The 16,869-nt window shown below is 46.0% G+C and overlaps 1 protein-coding gene across 1 annotated transcript; it reads right to left on the bottom strand.

Moving 5' to 3' along the window:
• Positions 1-259: 259 nt before the first annotated feature.
• Positions 260-12,647, bottom strand: gpr37b (G protein-coupled receptor 37b). The gene is made up of 2 exons (XM_061067597.1): positions 11,478-12,647; positions 260-1,075 (listed from the first exon to the last, which is right to left on the bottom strand). Exons 1-2 carry the CDS (start codon positions 12,645-12,647, stop codon positions 260-262), a joined length of 1,986 nt encoding a protein of 661 aa, XP_060923580.1.
• Between the last annotated feature and the right edge of the window lie 4,222 nt (positions 12,648-16,869).

Genomic DNA, 16,869 nt, shown 5'->3' with positions numbered 1-16,869 from the left:
TGTTTTAAGAGCACCCCAGGGCATGAGTGGAGAGAAGATTTAGCTTTTTGTTAGCTTTCCTGGGAAGTAATGGTTATACAGTTAGTGTAAATGTCCAGTATTAGTGCTGGGCTGAAAGACACTGGCTGAACGTGATTATTCAGTGTCTAACTTCCTTCAGTGTCCAGATGAGGTAAGGCAAATCTCTCCTAGCCAAGTCTGAGAGCTACTAGCCACAGGCAGGCTAGTGAAATCTCCTCCCCTGATGAGGAATGTCACTTTAGCAGTTGGAGCCGGCAGGTGTGTAGTTACTCAGCTCCCTGCGGATGGTGCTGAACGGCGACAGCTCCAGCTCGGTGGTGCACTCGTGTTCGTTATCGTCGCTGGCCGTGGCCGAGGAGGGCACGTGGTTGCAGCAGCAGCAGCAGCAGCAGTCTAGGAAGGCCCTGCCCAGAGGACGGCACAGGAGGAGCAGCAGCGCCGGCGTCACGGCGGCCCGGCAGAAGAGCAGCAGCTGGGAGAGAAGATGGAGGATGGACATGGTGTGCTCGGGAACACCGGCCGCCATGTATGCAGACACTATGTTGCAGATGTTCTCAGGCACCACGCACGCACCGTAGACAATTGCCAGCGCCACAACGGTGCAGTTCATCTGGCTCTCCAGCCGAATCTGCTTCTTGTTGCTGCGCACACTGGCCTGCTCGGCGCGCCGGATCTTGCGCGCCGTAACCAACGAGCACCCGATGGTGAAGAGGGTGGGCAAACAAAAGTAGCAGCCGAAGCACCACCACAGACGAGCGCCCTCGTAGGTCAGGCCCAGCACGTAGAGAATGTCAGGAAGCGAGGTGGATATCCTGATGATGCAGCGTTCCACGGGAAGCTCGCCCGGGATTCCCGTGTCCTCCGTCACCAGCTGTCGGATGAGGAGCTCCGGGAGGGCCAATAGGAGGGCGCCGATCCAGATGACGGCGAGCTTGGCAGTGGTCGACGTGCAGTTCTCGATCATCTCGTAGTACATCTGGACGTTGGTGGCTGCGCGGAAGCGGTCGATGCACAGAGCGCACAGGGTGAAGGTGGTCACGCCCAGAGACGCCACCTGAAGAAACAAGCAGGAATTGTTTATCAGGAGAGAAGTCACTTCAATCATCGAGTACAATGAATGTTCTGATATTTGCACGGCGGCTTATAGAGGCTCTTAAAAGATACACCCTCATTCCCAATATATTTAAACATTGTGCAGGAGACATCTCAATGCTGCAGGCATGAGGAGTCGAGACAAGAGTGAATCATGAAGCCTGATGATAATCTACAATCATTTCAACTGACAGAAGAGCAATACTCATGTGCTACTTTTACAAGTTGCAGTCAAGGTTGTCGGGAATAAAAGAATAACAAGAAACTGACAAAAGTGAGAATCTCTTACTGCTAAGGAAGGCTGTGAGTTCCCTTGTTCCCACTTGATGACTGAAGAGCAGGACAGAAAATAATGGGATTGGCTTTTAGGTGCATGCAACACAAGTAATGGAGTGTCAGCAACACAATGGACGGCCGTAAGCTGCTATTATGGTTGTGTTGCATCCCTGAATGTGTGCGACTGAGAGGGGGGGGGGATTAAAAAGCTGTCAGAGCTGCATTCACATGTATTTTCACGCCCCTTGTTCAATGGCCTCTTTACTAAAAAACAAACCTAAACACTTCACTGCTTTTGTTAATTACCTGCATTATCCCAATGTTCTCCATGCATAAGCTCTGCAAACTGTGAGGGCACAAATTTCCTCAGCACGTGAAAGCACCTGCTGGACAAAATGGACAGCTGGAACGTGTGTGTGTGTGTGTGTGTGTGTGTGTGTGTGTGTGTCCTCATTTGAACCAGTTTCTTCTCCGATTTTGCCTCGAGCGCCATATCGGCTGGATCTGACCCACCCTCTTCCTCCATCCCTCTCCCTTACCCCCTCTGTCTCTCACTTTTTAAAAATCTCCTTCTCTCTTCTCTCCCCCCCCCCTTCCCCTCTGTACACCTCTCCTTTCCTTCCTCCCTTCATTTCAAATTTAATTACAACAGCCAGCCTCCCAGATGGCCCCGGTGAGCCACGGCTTTAACGCTCTGAACACATACTTCCTGGACAGATAGAGATGTACACACACGGCGAGATGTTCTGTGTGTCTGGACGTGCACACACACACTCGGGCACGCACACGCACACGCGCATACACACACACACACTAACCAGGCTAATGAAGGGCGACCAAACGGAACAGCGAGGGGGTAAGTGGGGTAGACAACCCCCCCCCCCCCCACAGACTCCACCAGTGAACAATTATTGTGATCAATGTGACTAGGCTTCGGACCGGGGGGGTTATTACCTGCTGTCACGCCACAATCTCGTAAATATAAATGTGAATTGTTTTATAATTTAGCCAAAGCAGACCAATCATTATCCTTTGTGTGTTAACACAAAAACAAAATCTGTGCAACTTTGAATTGATTTGAGCCAAACAAGTTATTGTTTGTTATTTCTGGACAAATAAATCCCTCGATCAGTAATTTGGGCAGTTGTGAAAATGTCTTACTAAAAATCAAATACATACAGGAAACTGCAGAAGTCCTGAGCTTAGCTAATTTTCATCAATGTCTACAATGTTTAACTTCAGAAAAAGTAAATTATAAAGCTCTGAAAGTCAATCATGCTCATGCATGCAAGTAATAACCACATGTACTGTGCTGCAGATAATCAAATATAACAGACACATTAATCCATAGAGGCATTCTACTCATTTTAATACACATTGACCTTTAAACTGATTGAGCCAGGGAAATAAGCTGAAGTGCTCTTCACAGACTGTAAAGATGTGTCTTCACTTCCTTCCACTAGCAAGAAAGACACCACTTTATATATCACTCAGTTTATATCATTCAAGTAACTAATTAAACAAAACTTATAAGAATAATCAACACTTGATCAAACATCAGTCCCGCCCTGATTTGTTCATTCATGCTTTCTATTTAGAGTATTTCCTCTTACACTGCAGAGACAAAAAAGACTGAAACGTGGCTTTCTGGTTTAAAGGTCCCAGAGTTAATTAACCAACTGCAACTGTGAAGCAGTAGAATACTCACAATGAGACAGGAAGTCATTCTTTTAAATCTCTCGGATCTTTAAAAAGCTGAGTGTTAGTCTGTCGCTGTTATGTGACTAAAGTTGAAACAGGATGTTAACTGCCTGTCCTTTTTTTTTCAGTGTGAAAGTTTAAAAGGGCCCATTTCCCCTGCAACATGTTGCTGAAATCGACGCTCCGCTCACTTCACTCTCTGACTCATCTGTCAGCGTTGATACCATTTACTGAAATTGCTGCCTGCTATGTATTTCTCCATCCCGCCCCACGGTTTACAAGCTAAAATGCTGCACGTTTGGAATGAACTGAGTGATTTTCGCAGAACAACGAGTTGTTTTTGACTGCTGCTGGCTCACACAGGATCCAGCCCCATATTGTGAATATGAACAGTTAGACTGCCTTAATTTGCCTGTGTACGCGTAGCCCTACATTCCTTCATTTTACAGTTGAAGAAGCATCATATCAGACGCTATGAGTGACCCACTTCTTTCTCCATAAACATGCACACCAAGCACACCTGTATTCCCATATGTGCTGGCTGTTTGCCAACGCACATGCTGTGCACAACGCTCGCATCAACCCTCACGACACATGGCTGCTTGCACACTGTGAATATTTCATGGCTCGAACAACAGGGCTGGAATGGCTTTAAAGGCTGTCATGGAGGACTAGGGAGCCCAGCTTTGATCAGCGTGTTGGGGCGGAGAGCAAGGGGCAGGACGAACAAGCATGGCTTTGTACTGGAGGGGAGATGACAGAGAGAGAGTGCAGGAGTCAGGCCTGGTGGGGTGATGGAGGTCTGTGTGTGTGTGCGTGCGTGTGTGTGTGTGTGTGTTTGTGGAAGGTGGTTATGCAAATGTGTGTGGATGAGAAACAGGGACAGAAGAAGAATGGAGAAGGAAAGAGAAAGTAATGAAGGAGTTGGGAGATACTAGCTGACCCGCACAATCTCCTGCTGCATTCTTCATATGTCGGAAAATGCAGTTTCCCCGACTTGGAGAACGGAGACAATGACAGTGAACAGAGAAGGACAGCAGGGACAGTACCAGTGAGTTAGACACAGCCCAGAGTGACAGGAAGAGAGAAATAAGCCAGGTCTTGTACAGAATTATTAACAATGTTAATGTGACATTTCTTCCAGACGGCAGCCCTGACCCTGCCATGTTAATTTGACCAGCTGGATGGATAACAGTCCCACAGGCCTCGAGGCTGGACATTTTGCTTCTAAAATATTGTCTCAATATTTGTTTAAAACAGTAGTACAATTACACAAGTACCCAGTAAACCTCAGTTAACAAAATAGCTCTTTTTATGGTCTTGTTAACCCAGAGGACATAACTCCCATGTTTGTATCATGGTTATAAGTCTATTCTAACCCTTCATAAAGACATAACCAAGCTAGCTATTTTACCAATGCTAAGCTAAACTAGCTAGCTCTATTTATTGTGGTTTCTTTGGCTCGATACCCCTGAGAGGTCTTCACCGCCATGTTAGCATCGTTAAGTGCCAGGCTACAGCTGTTCTTTTTAAACTAAACGTATTTGAACCGATTTCTGCGACAGGTTAGCTGCTTCCTGTTTCCATTCTTTATGCTGAGCTGAGTACAAAGGCTGCATGTTGTAGTCATATATTTACTAAACAACTGTTAGAGTGGCATCAAACAACTTCATCTAACTCTAATATAGAGTTTTAGGTATATTGAGTGCTTTTCTTACGAATATTCCCTTTGACCTGGTTAAGTTATCAAGTAAAATGTCTTTCAGGTTGTTTTTCTATTTCTTCTCAACCTTGAACTTAAAGGCCTCACAAGGAGGGGAAAGAAATATAAGAACATGAAACGACCTTTCATCCCTCACACTTGCTCCTCCGGTCCTGACCGTCGATCAGCGCAGCAGGTGAGAAAGACATTTTCCCCCGGTGCTGTTTTTAATAACGGCCCATTAACTTCCTGATTAAAGGTCCTGTGAGCCGGTGGCACAAAGGCCTCGCGTTATTAATTGGGTCTTAACAAGTACTGGTGGGGCTTGTGCAGCCGCGCCGACGACAGCCACTGTCAGGGATAATGGCCGTTATCTGGTGATGAATGAGCTAATGTGGAGACACAACAACACACACACACACACACACACATGGTCTGATAGTAATGAGCCAGAGAGACAAAGGGTTATTCCTGCTGCAGTGCTTTCTTCTAGGATGTGTGTGACCCAGTGCAGGCTCGGGCCGACCATAACTCTAACCAGAGCGACCCTGCCACTGACAGGCACCATCCGTCTCACAGCTGTGCTGCGGGTCTGGAAGAGGGAAGGTGCAGTGGGTGAGTGTGCACGCCCACACGTGCGCATGTATTCATGTCTGTGCACGGCCACATTTATGTATTTTATTGTGGGTTTGTGTGGATGGTGATCACATAATGTGCGTCTGCGTGTGGGGCTTTGCAGTCTCTATCTTTAGATTGTGGGTGGGTGATGCTCGAGAACACCATTTCCAAAGACCACAACTAACATCTCCTTGTTTCATTGTTTTCTTTTCTCATATCCTCGCTTGACAAAACCATTTCAGCTTCCAACCACATCTGGTGACTTCCCTCTGTGGATGGAGCTCAGTTGTAATGGAGAAGGTTTAGTTGTGAGCCACATGTGGAAACTTCAAACTATTCTCTTCTGTTCTTTTATATCCTGCTGTTGTTACACTGTACAATCAGCTCTGCTCCCAGTAATCCACGTGCATCTTATATCTATCTCACTGTCTTTTCTATCTGTGCAAGTTCAATATCATACACGTGCAATACTGTTTTACTGTTTACAGTTTGATTACATTGTCAATATTTCTATCTTTTATAGTTCCTAGTTTATATTAATTCCTTACTTACTTCTTCTTTCATCTTTATTTAGTAGCTGTTTGGGAGCTTTCAATTACATCACATGGTCTTCCTCAGCTTATGAGGAATAGTTCCAACAATTTGACAATATTCCTCCTTGCCTTTTTGCTGAGGGTTAGATAAATAGATCAATATCACCCTGATGTCCTTACAGTCAATAAAAAGCTGGTGCCAGCAGTCAGTTAGCTTAGCTTAGCTTAGCGCCAAAGAGTGGAAAACAGCCCGACTAAAGCCCACTAAGGAACACATTATATTTCTATACAGAGAATGGGCTTTGTGCTAAGACCGTCTCCAAGATAAAGACATCAGTCTTTTCAATCCAATTCTATTATATTCTACAGAATTCACACAGAAGTGGGGCGAGCAATCACAATCTTTCTTCTTCCTCTTTTCTTTAATTAAATTAACAGCCACAATAAATTACAGTCGCCTCCTCTATTCTGCTGCTTTGTGTCTTACAGTGAAGTAGGAGGCGCTTAATTCCAGACAATAAATTCCTCTTCCATTAAACGATATCCTGACCTGTGGCAGATTTCCCCCTGGAAGATGAAAAATGTATTCTGCCCTCGGTGTACAGTGGCCGCTGGGACGTCTTATTCCAGGTCATTGATTCCTGCCTAGAAGTGTTTTGATGGTGGATATAGAAAACGCCAGAGCTTTCATATTCTTCTCTATTCTGAGGTTGGCTACACGCCGGCCTGCTCTGTGTGGATCCAGTGAGGATATGAGTTGTGTTTATATGTTGCCACTGTGCACTTGGCATATAAGATCAATTGTGCTTCTGTGCCCCAATACTTTCAGACTGTATGTGTTTGTGTGTGTGTGTGTGTGTGTGTGTGTGTGTGTGTTTGTGTGTCTTCTCCCTTAGGCTCACTTCTAATCACAGATAGCTGATGCAGAGAGAAAGAGAGGGAGCGGAGCCATGGGCAGTGATCAGTGGAGAGAAGGCCATCCCACCCATCTGGAGGATCAGCACGCTCTGCCTTTGTGAGTGTGTGTGTGTTTGTGTGTGTGTGCGCTGGACTAGATACTTTGCTGGATAGATAGACAAACAGTCTATGGATGTATATAACCATAGTCACAGACTGGAATTATTTTTGCTGATTTTCTTGATAGATGAAGGAGATGGACATCTCCAGAGCTCCTTTAGACTGTCTATAAAGATGGACAACACATCTCCGCTTACTAACACTATAGAGAAATGAAGCCAAAATATCCTGCAAACAATCTAATCCAGCTTGACCAATCATTATTCTCAGCTGTCAATCATAAAACCATTTTCATAGCGTCAAATATCTTATTGAAATCACACTTACTGGAAAAATGTGCTCTTGAACAAACTTTAGTGTGATAAGAACTATACCTTAAAATGACACAAGCCATCTTTGAGAAAAGATTATTGAACACATAGCTTACTTTAATCCATGTCCCTCCACTAACATGGAGGAGAAGGGGTTCATACGGCAGCGTGCCACCAGGGGGCGATCAAGATGCTTTGGCTTCACTATTTTTGAACAGCCACATCATCCATCTTTATATACAGTCTCTGAGAGCTCCAGGTAAAGGTTAAGTGAGATTCCTTTTAGTGGGTGGAAGGTGATAACGTGTGGGATCTCCTGTGCAATATCCTTCTATTGATGGATGTTTCACTAACATGCACGGAAACCACATTTTGCTGTTCTGATTGCTGTGCCTGAAAGTGTGCGTTTCCCCGTGTGTGTTCAATCCCTGAATGCATCAAGCTGATGTACGTGCTGCCGTCACCACCGGATTGAAAACAGTACACGGCTCCACCACTGGTACTCAGTGCCCCCCTTCTCCTCCTCTTCTCTTTCTCTGTTTCTGCCAGTCTATCACTTTTCTCATCCTCTTTCCTGCTCTGCTTCGCTCCCCCACCCCTCTCTCTTCGCCTGCCTGCCTGCCAAAGCCCACTGTACCATGGCACAGACAGCCCACAGTCTCTGTCTACAGGGTATTGAACAGCGCAGCAGAGGTCAGATGTACAAATGAGACACACACACACGCATACACACACTTAAGGAATGCACACACCAAAATAGGTCAGTCTTGAGTGAAAGTCGTACTATATCATGCAATTTTTAGTACATGTTGTACTGGTTGTGGTAAAATGCAGCTAAACTGTTTTTGGAATGGCCGATAACACTGAATGAGACAACGCGTCTTTAGGGAGTCACTAATGTCCCGCGATGATGACAGGCAGTTATCTGTAAATCAGGTTTAAAGACGCTGTGAGCGCAGCCATGTGTGTTGGCTAATGGGAGTGGTTGTTAGGCCGCTGCATACCTGATGACATCCCTCTGTGGTCACCTAGTCAGCTGTAGAAGAGAGGACACATCATGCAAGAAACCTGTACACTCACTTCAATCTATACCGATTTTACGGATTATGGATTTTTTTAACGGAACAGACCCCAGAGAGTCCTTTATCAAACACACCAGCACAGGCTCACCACCAGGGTGCGTCCTATCCCCATACCCTTCATGATGTCACAATGTGGTCCGATAAGGCAAAATATCTTTGAGAACACAGAAAAAGGAACTAGAGGAGAATTCTGCTCAATTTAACTTGACAAATAGAGTATTTAAATGCCATTCCATGTTTATTTATTATTACCATTATCATTATTAATATTAGTAGTATTAGTATTTATAGCTCTTCTGGTAATTGCCTGTCTGTGTGTCTGTTTTTAATTAGGCTCCAAATCCAGCGGCCCTCATGGTTTAAATATGTTGTATTGATTGATTGTGTGTAGTTTCAATATAATGGTCGAGTTTATGTGTGACAGATTTATGAGCTGATAAATCGGGACAAAGCGACAACGCACGCTTGGTTTCACATGTGCTCAAGTGCACATTTTTTCACGTTGACATTTTGATGCTTCCCATTATTGAATGAGATGTGGGTCGTCTGTCTCAGTCTCGAGCATCATCGTTGCCATCTTGTTAACAACTGTTTTCATGCTATTTAAACAAGGATCAGGCTTCGACTGATAATAATCCATGTTCACAGCGTGAAAAAGACATAAAATGATTATTCAAGTTCAACATCTTGTTCTTTTTTCCATCATTTTTTACGGTTAATGAGACTTTTGTGCAAATCCCTGTGTCACAGCAGCATAGTTCTGAATGAACCTTGACAAAACGACTCTCTTCCCTGTAGTAAAGGAGGCTTATAAAATACTTGCCGCGCTGCTTATTTGTTATTGCAGCCGGTGCTCAGGTCTTATCCTAATCAACTGCCAGGTGTGAAAACCCAATTATTGCCCATTAGTTTTGCTCGAATTCGCCGCCGTGCGCCTGGCGGCCCGGGGGGGGTCGTCCGCGGCGACAGCAGCGTGAAGCCGGAGCGTGTCTGAAATAAAGCAGGCCCCGGCTTTAGCTGGCATTTTTTGTATTGTGCAGCCTTCCTTACAATTTCCCTGCCGCGTTAGCTCACATGTCACACCTGGAAATTGCCTCCTCTTTGAGGTTTGGGAAAAATCCACACTCGGCTAAACACAGAATAAAACAAGGTTTAGTGAAGGCAGCAGCAGCGTGGCGGACCTGGTCTCAGCGGACATTGATACCTTATCTGTGTCACCTTCTGATTACGTATGCGTGCACACGTGAAGTTGGGATTTTGGAGCGAGTGAGCGAGTTGCGTGCGAACGTCGGCATGTGTGACTGAGTTTGTGAGTCTTTGTTTCAGGCCGAATGTTGACGTCCCCTGTGACTGAATTTGGGTTAAGTGAAGAATAAAGTCACTCAGTGGGGGTGACTGTGTTTGTGTGTGTGTGTGTTTCACTGAATGTTCCACAGGGAGAGTGCGAGCCCCAGGCTGCATTACTCATGGCCTGACACATGCATGCGCACACACACACTCACACACACACACACACACACACACACACTGACGACACAGTGAACATAGACAGGCCCCAGTGCACATGTCCTTATTGATACAAACTGCATATTCACATGCTATGTTAAATTCTAGGAGACAAGTGAGAACAACTCCCACACACATACACACACACACACACACACACACACACACACACACACACACACACACACACACACAGTTTGTTAAGAATAAGGATTTGGTCTGAGCTCTATAGGAGTCTGTGTTAAAGTTATTAAACAATATCCTGTGGTTCTTGGATGTGCAATCAGATGGGGAGGGGGTCTGCTTCTCTATAATCCCCCATAATTAAAACACATGCACTCATGCGATGCTGCACAGAAATATGAAATGAGACAGTGAACATGTGGCTTTTATAACCTTTCCCCTATCTACTGAAACTAAAACTTTGATTTCTCCAGTTGTGATCTGATTTCTTGTGGAACTATTAACATCATTTCATTCATTACAAAAGAGCAAAGCAAATCATTGATTGGTCCTTGGTTCTATGTTAATTTCACACAACAGTGACTAAGTTCTATAATATTGCTCCATGCAGAAACTGGTCGTCTCATCCGTCTGCTGGGATGGTTTTGGAAAAGGCTTTCAACACTTTACTCAGCTCAACGTCACTTGGAACCACATCGTGAAAGGCACCGTGAGGACAATACCAGGCCGCTCGCCGGCTCATGTTACCTCTTCATTATGTGGCGGCCCTCCCCTGTCTCTGGAGGGTGGGGTCAAAGTTGAATACACCTGCTCTGGCTCGCTGCCTGGAGGCTGGATAACTCTCTCTCTCCTGACGTCTGGTCTATTTTAGGTTTGGCTGCACCCCGGACAACATCCACTACTTAGTTTCTTCCGGTTCTGTCTGATTTAGCGTAGCTTGCATTGTATCTGGATTAATTTACCGCTTTAAAAAGAAAATGTGTTGCCTTCGCTCTTTTGTCTTTTCCTAGTGCAAGGTAAAGCCACTGAAAACAGGCTTTAAAGCCCCTGAGCTGGAAACCCAGGATCTGTACAAAAGGCCCTTTTCGGGTGAATCTGACACGGGTGTAATTGCAGTAAGCACACAAAGGGAAGGTATTAACCTGGTGTAAACAACCTGTCTAACATCCCTCCAGTGCTGCCAAACATACCGTAGGTGTGTTTAAAGAAAACCGAAAGACACTCTATGCATCAGCGTGACAGGGAGAGGATGAGCCACTTGTCTTACATCCCGGTGTGTGTGCGTCATGTCTACACGCCTCGAGGCCCAGGTGAGGTTCTCCAGCAGCAGGTGTACAAGTGAAAAACACTTGTAACTGGATGATGTGACATCCTATACAGCCACAACTGGCCTGCCAGGGCTTTGAAGCTGAGAGCCCAACCCTGTAGGTCCTTTGTGAAACTTCATAGTGAATGTGAAACCCCATTTTCCCTGCCTTCCAGGAGATGTTGTTGCTACAGTGTGATCACATTCAGACAAGATGGGAGATGAGGTTCAAGACACTGGTTGAGCCACATTTATCTCTCGACATCGCTCTAGCAAAGCTCTACATCTCGACTAAATAAAGAATTTGCTGTCAGAGCAGAATAAAAACCCCAAAACCAAAGAATTTACCTCCACATATGGCACCACTTTGCAGGTGAACTCCCCCAGCAGCCAGGACTTGGTCAGCTCGTGGAACACCACCATGGGCAGGCAGAAGAGGATGAGCACAAAATCCCACACGGCCAAGTTGGCCAGCAGAGAGTTGGAGATGCTCTTCATGTAGTAGTTCTGGCACACGATGCACAGGATGGCGATGTTGCCCGCTATGCCCACCAGGAAGATGACCCCGGACACGCAGGTGATGGCGTACGCGCCGTAGGTCTCGCTGGTCACCGGGTAGAAGGGGTTCTTGATCTCGTCGCCGCCGAAGTCCTGCGAGCTGGGGGGTGTGATCGGCGTGGCATCCCAGGGGTTCTCCTCCCTGAACGTGAAGTGCTCGGGCCTCCTGGTGAAGAGGTCAAAGGGCATGTCGGTGGAGGTGAGGGCCACCGGCTTGGGGATGGGTTCCCACGGCAACGTGTGAGGTTGGGCCAGAGGCAACCCGCCTTTGTTCAGCCGGCTTCTCCCCCTCTTCCATCCTTTCTTCTGCTCGTCTTTTGTGCCCCTCTTGTGCCTGTCGCCCTCCTCGGGGCCCCCTCCTCCCAGGCCCATTGAGGAGGACTTAGCCGCATTGTAGTGTCCACCTGCTGGCGTCCTCGTACTATCAAGAGCGCCATTCAACTTTATCCTCTTACTGTGGCGGCGCGTCGCGTCCCAATGTGCCACGGCGTGGGGATCCTCCACGGGCGTCACGGTCCTATTGAAGTCGCGTTTGTTGTGTCCCACTCGCCTCGTCTCCCCCGCGGGTGAGGCTCTCCTCCAGGGGTGAGTGGAGTTGAGGATCCCCCTGGAGATGGCCCTCTCCGCCGGGGAGGCACCTGTGGCATGCCCCGCCGAGAGCGCACGGTCCCTGGCTCTGCTCGGGTGACTCTCCCGCAGCGACGCGTGGAAAGTCCTGGCGGAGTGCGCGTCCTCGTTGCCCCGCACTTCCCCATTAGTCCTCAAAGACACTAGAACATGTGCGTGGGCCAGCAACACAAACAACGTCCTGGGCTGCAGAATCATGGTCCAGGAAGAATGTGTTGGGTTGCGCTGCAGGTTTGAATCCTCACCAGTGCGTCCTCTCTTCCATTCAGTCAACACCCATGTTGGAGGCAGCAGCACCCAGGGGAGCTCAGGGTTACGAGGGATCCTCTGCATGCAGGGGGGGTGCAGAGGAGGAGGAGGGGGGGGGGGGGGGGGGGGAGCTCTGCAGACTTTGACTGTATCCCAGCTCAGTGGTGCACCTGCGCTGCAGCTGCGAAAACCCTCCGATGCTCCAGAAGTCCGGACATCACCGAGCAGGACAGAGACTCAGAGTCCGGCTGCGCAAAGAGGGGACGCAGCGGGAGGAGGAGGAGGAATTGTTGCATATCCACACTCACGTAATCCGCGAGGCTGCCGGTTCCCAGGAGAGAGAGAGAGTGTGTGTGTGTGTGTGTGCGTGTGTGTGTGTGTGTGTGTGTGTGTGTTAGTTCAGTGGGTTGGGTCGACAGCAGCAGCAGCAGCAGCAGGAGGAGCAGCAGCAGCAATGCGGTGCAGTCCGGGTAAAGCCCACCACCGCCAGGCTGTGATGCGCGGGAGTGGAGAGGATGGAGAGAGAGTGAGAGTGAGAGAGAGAGAGGGAGAGAGAGGGAGAGAGAGGGAGAGAGGAGGGGTGGAGACCGGCCGCTCCTCCTCGTCCCTTTGCCTTTTCTCCTCCTCGAGTGGCACAGGACCGTGGAAGAAAATGGACTCCCCTGGCGGCTAACCCCGATCTGTCACTCCTCATCCATCACGGAGCATCCAGCATCCAGCAGCCCCCCCCCCCAGCGGCAGACGCACCGCAGCCACGCCCGACGAGACGTGCCGATAAATATCATCACCCATCGCGGTTCATCATGTGTACGCACAGGCGGCGCTGCTAATCATGCGACAATTACGCAGACGCCTTTAGGTCATCTCACCTGATGTGATTACAATTAACAGCTTCTGCCAAAGAAGAGTCTTTCACCTCAGTTTGAGAAATGAATACTTTCAGATTATAGACTCAAGATACAACTTACTGCATAGTGTACTTTTTGATCTGTGGCAGTACTACATAGTAATATCTTTAGTTTGACACAATGACATGTTCCCTGAAACAAATTGCTGCAGTGAATTTGCTCAAATGTATGATGTCCACAATCAAGTTATATAGTTTAAGTTTAGTGTACTTTTTAAAAGTGGATTGTACTTGTTTTTTTGTGTGATTTGAAATAAATTTGAAAGTATGGGTTAAATAGCACATTAGAAACCAGTTAAATTAGCCAAATTCAAACATGTCACATTTACAGCGGGGTCAGCATCCATTGGTTCTGTGAATATATAGCAACCCACTCAGGGACTATATGGAAAGAAGGGGGTGCCTAGTTTGAAAACGAACAACATCTATGAAGGGAACTTGGCTGAAGTAACAGGGGTGAGTGACAAAAAAATCTTGGAACCACTGCTACAGAGAGTTCAGAGATATGTGACCACACACACACATACACACACACACACACACACAAACCCCAAACCTGTGATTAAAATACTGTATGTCCAGGAGCTCGGTCAATGAAATGAGCGTATTATGTCTTAAGTGCTCTGAGTACTGTAAACGGGCCTTTCACACGGCAGCAGGCTCACACCACAGACAGCAGGTTTCATCATGTGGCGGAGAAGATACACAACGCACTCTCAGAAGCACAATGTTCAGACAGACACACACAGAAAAAGAGTTTACAAGCATGTAAATGAATTGTAGCTTTACTGTACAAACTAGCATGTGGGTACAGACAAACACAAACAGAGTGTTTGCTAATAGTGTTGCATTTGTGTTTTTTTTCTGACACGTGCAGGTACTGAGAGCGAGAGAGAGAGAGAGAGAGAGAGAGAGAGAGAGAATTGGCAGAAGCAGCAGACTTCTCGCTGGTGACCTTCTACATCAAATAGGTGATTGGAGCCAATTCCAGCCAGGGGTGAGCCGCACACACTCACACACACTCACACACATTCCCTCACACACACACATTCCCACACAGCCAAGCCTCACCACGGGAGAAGACTACTGAAGATAGATAACTTAAGCCGCTCCTGCCAATATCTTCATCTGACCTTGATAAGAGAAACTCTGCAGAGCGTCTTCAGTATTTTGGGCTTCAGTGAAAGTTTAACGATCCCTTTGGCAAAAAGTAAGTCAAATAAAATAAAGGATCAGAGCGAGTGAGTAATGAGGTGCATGCAGATTTACTTTTTGCACTTTAACTTTTCTTTGCCTCTTCACTATGTTTCTTGTCTTTTTCTCATGGAACATCAGGAAAAAAACAGGAACTACTATTCATGATTGATTCCCAGAGTTGAACAAAGTCTTTCTGCTTGTCCTTAGCAATTTAAGTTAGTCTTTCCAGACCCGTTACTATGTGACAGCTCCCATATCCACGTTTCCAATGATTTTTCATTCAGTGCAATAGCTCTCCTGGCTTGAAGAAGTCCAAAGGTCAGAAGTTTGTTCAGTTTCAAAGTTTGTATAAAAGACATATGCCAAGCATGGAAAGTTTGATGTTAAAAGGGACTTTGGTGTTAAACATCTCTGACGTTTAATAACATCCTCCCAGAAAGTTTCAATCCACAATGGGTTATATATGCATTAATGGAAACATTCAGTTTTTCCTTTTGACATCGAATTGAGTCACTGCGAGTGAATCCTGGCAAAGCCTATCACTCAGTAAATGCTCAGCATCCGTCTGGCTTCACAGGTTCAATCCCTGAAATTACACAGAGTGTCTGACCTTGAAAATATCACCACAACAACTTATGGCACCGTTTTAATCAGCCGGAAGGCGCAGGGCAACACTTCACATGTAATTATCGTGTCTATTGTATGTGGAGTCCGGGGAGACTCTGCCGGTTGCTGTGTGTGGGCGAGAGATAAAGAAGAGAGGCTCTCTCGCTGATGGACTCACGCACGGAAGCACTCGACGCCTCGGACGCAGAGTGATATCAAGGGCACCATGTGTGCACATGCATGACACGCAAATGAGAGAGCGACAGCACACACACACACAGACACACACACACAGCAGCTGAAGAAATCTGGAGTTTAGTAGGTCACATAGTGAAGATGGCAGGAAGAACATGCTAGGGCCATGAAGATTTCATGGACTCAATGCATGTGCAAAATAAATTATACACACATGTGCACGCACAGTACGGAGGAAACACACAGAGACAGATACAAGTTAACTTAGGGATTCAAACACACACATGTGCGTCTCTCTGTAGCTGCGAGGACACTCATTGACATAATGCATTAACAAGCCTCTTACCCAACCTTAACCATCACAACTGAATGCCTAAACCTAACCCTAACCTAATTCTAACCCTGATACCAGGTCTTAACCATCAAAAAGCCTATTTAATTTGTGAGGACCAGCCCAAATGTCCTCAAAACGTCAAAATGTCCTTACAACGATGGCATAGAACCTAAATTTGCCCTCATTACTGTAGACAGACATGCGCACACACACATAAACTAGCCCACTTATATGAATTATAGAAAAAATTTAAGTGCACGAAGCTCCAGTGAAGAAAACACATACAATTTTTCCTCTAAGTTATTAACATTCATTTTTTTTCTCTGATAGTTCTTCTTCTATATAGAGAAGTGGTGTTTTTAACAGTTGTTTAACCTTTAGATGCAGTTCTCACAACTATGTCACAGTGAAATTTACTTTATGAACAATGAATATAAGGAGAAGATTTGAGACTTTATAACCAAACAGCTGTTTTATCTCTGAGACGTAAAGATCTGTCTGTAGCTCCCCCTGTTTCTGTCCAGTATTCGTGTCTCAGCAAAGACTTAATCGCCCTTTAGGCTTCATCCCTTTATCGTGAATAACATTATCTTTAAATGGTGTCAGCAGATCTTCAGGAGGCTCCCAGTGGCTGAGCACAGGCCAACACACAGGCAGATACTGCCATCTAGTGATCAGAGTGGCAAGAACACCAGGCAGATATGAAAAATAATCTATTAATTTACAGATGTTTTAAAAAAATCTGAAAATAAAATAAATAAGGGTCTGCGTTTTTGTTTATTTTCTTTCAAACATACCGAAATTCGATAACATGATTCATTTGGTAACATAACCAAAGATTACTCTTTTATTGAAGCAGCAGTAAAAATCGTCAGTGTTATTGTAATGATCTGACGAATCAATGTGTTCTCTAAAGTTTATGAACCCATGCTTGAAACAAAAAATGTATATTGTGTCGTTGCCTTTATCGCTTCGTTTTCCCTCTGTCTCTTCCTCCTTGTATTTATTTTTCTTCTTTCACCGCTATTGCTAATAAATTTGATTAATTCAAGGTTATTTGTATGTAA

Source organism: Limanda limanda, chromosome 1 (assembly GCF_963576545.1).
Source record: "Limanda limanda chromosome 1, fLimLim1.1, whole genome shotgun sequence".
Taxonomy (NCBI): domain Eukaryota; kingdom Metazoa; phylum Chordata; class Actinopteri; order Pleuronectiformes; family Pleuronectidae; genus Limanda; species Limanda limanda.
Note: the sequence above shows the minus strand (reverse complement) of the source record. Positions and strands in the feature narration are given on the sequence as shown.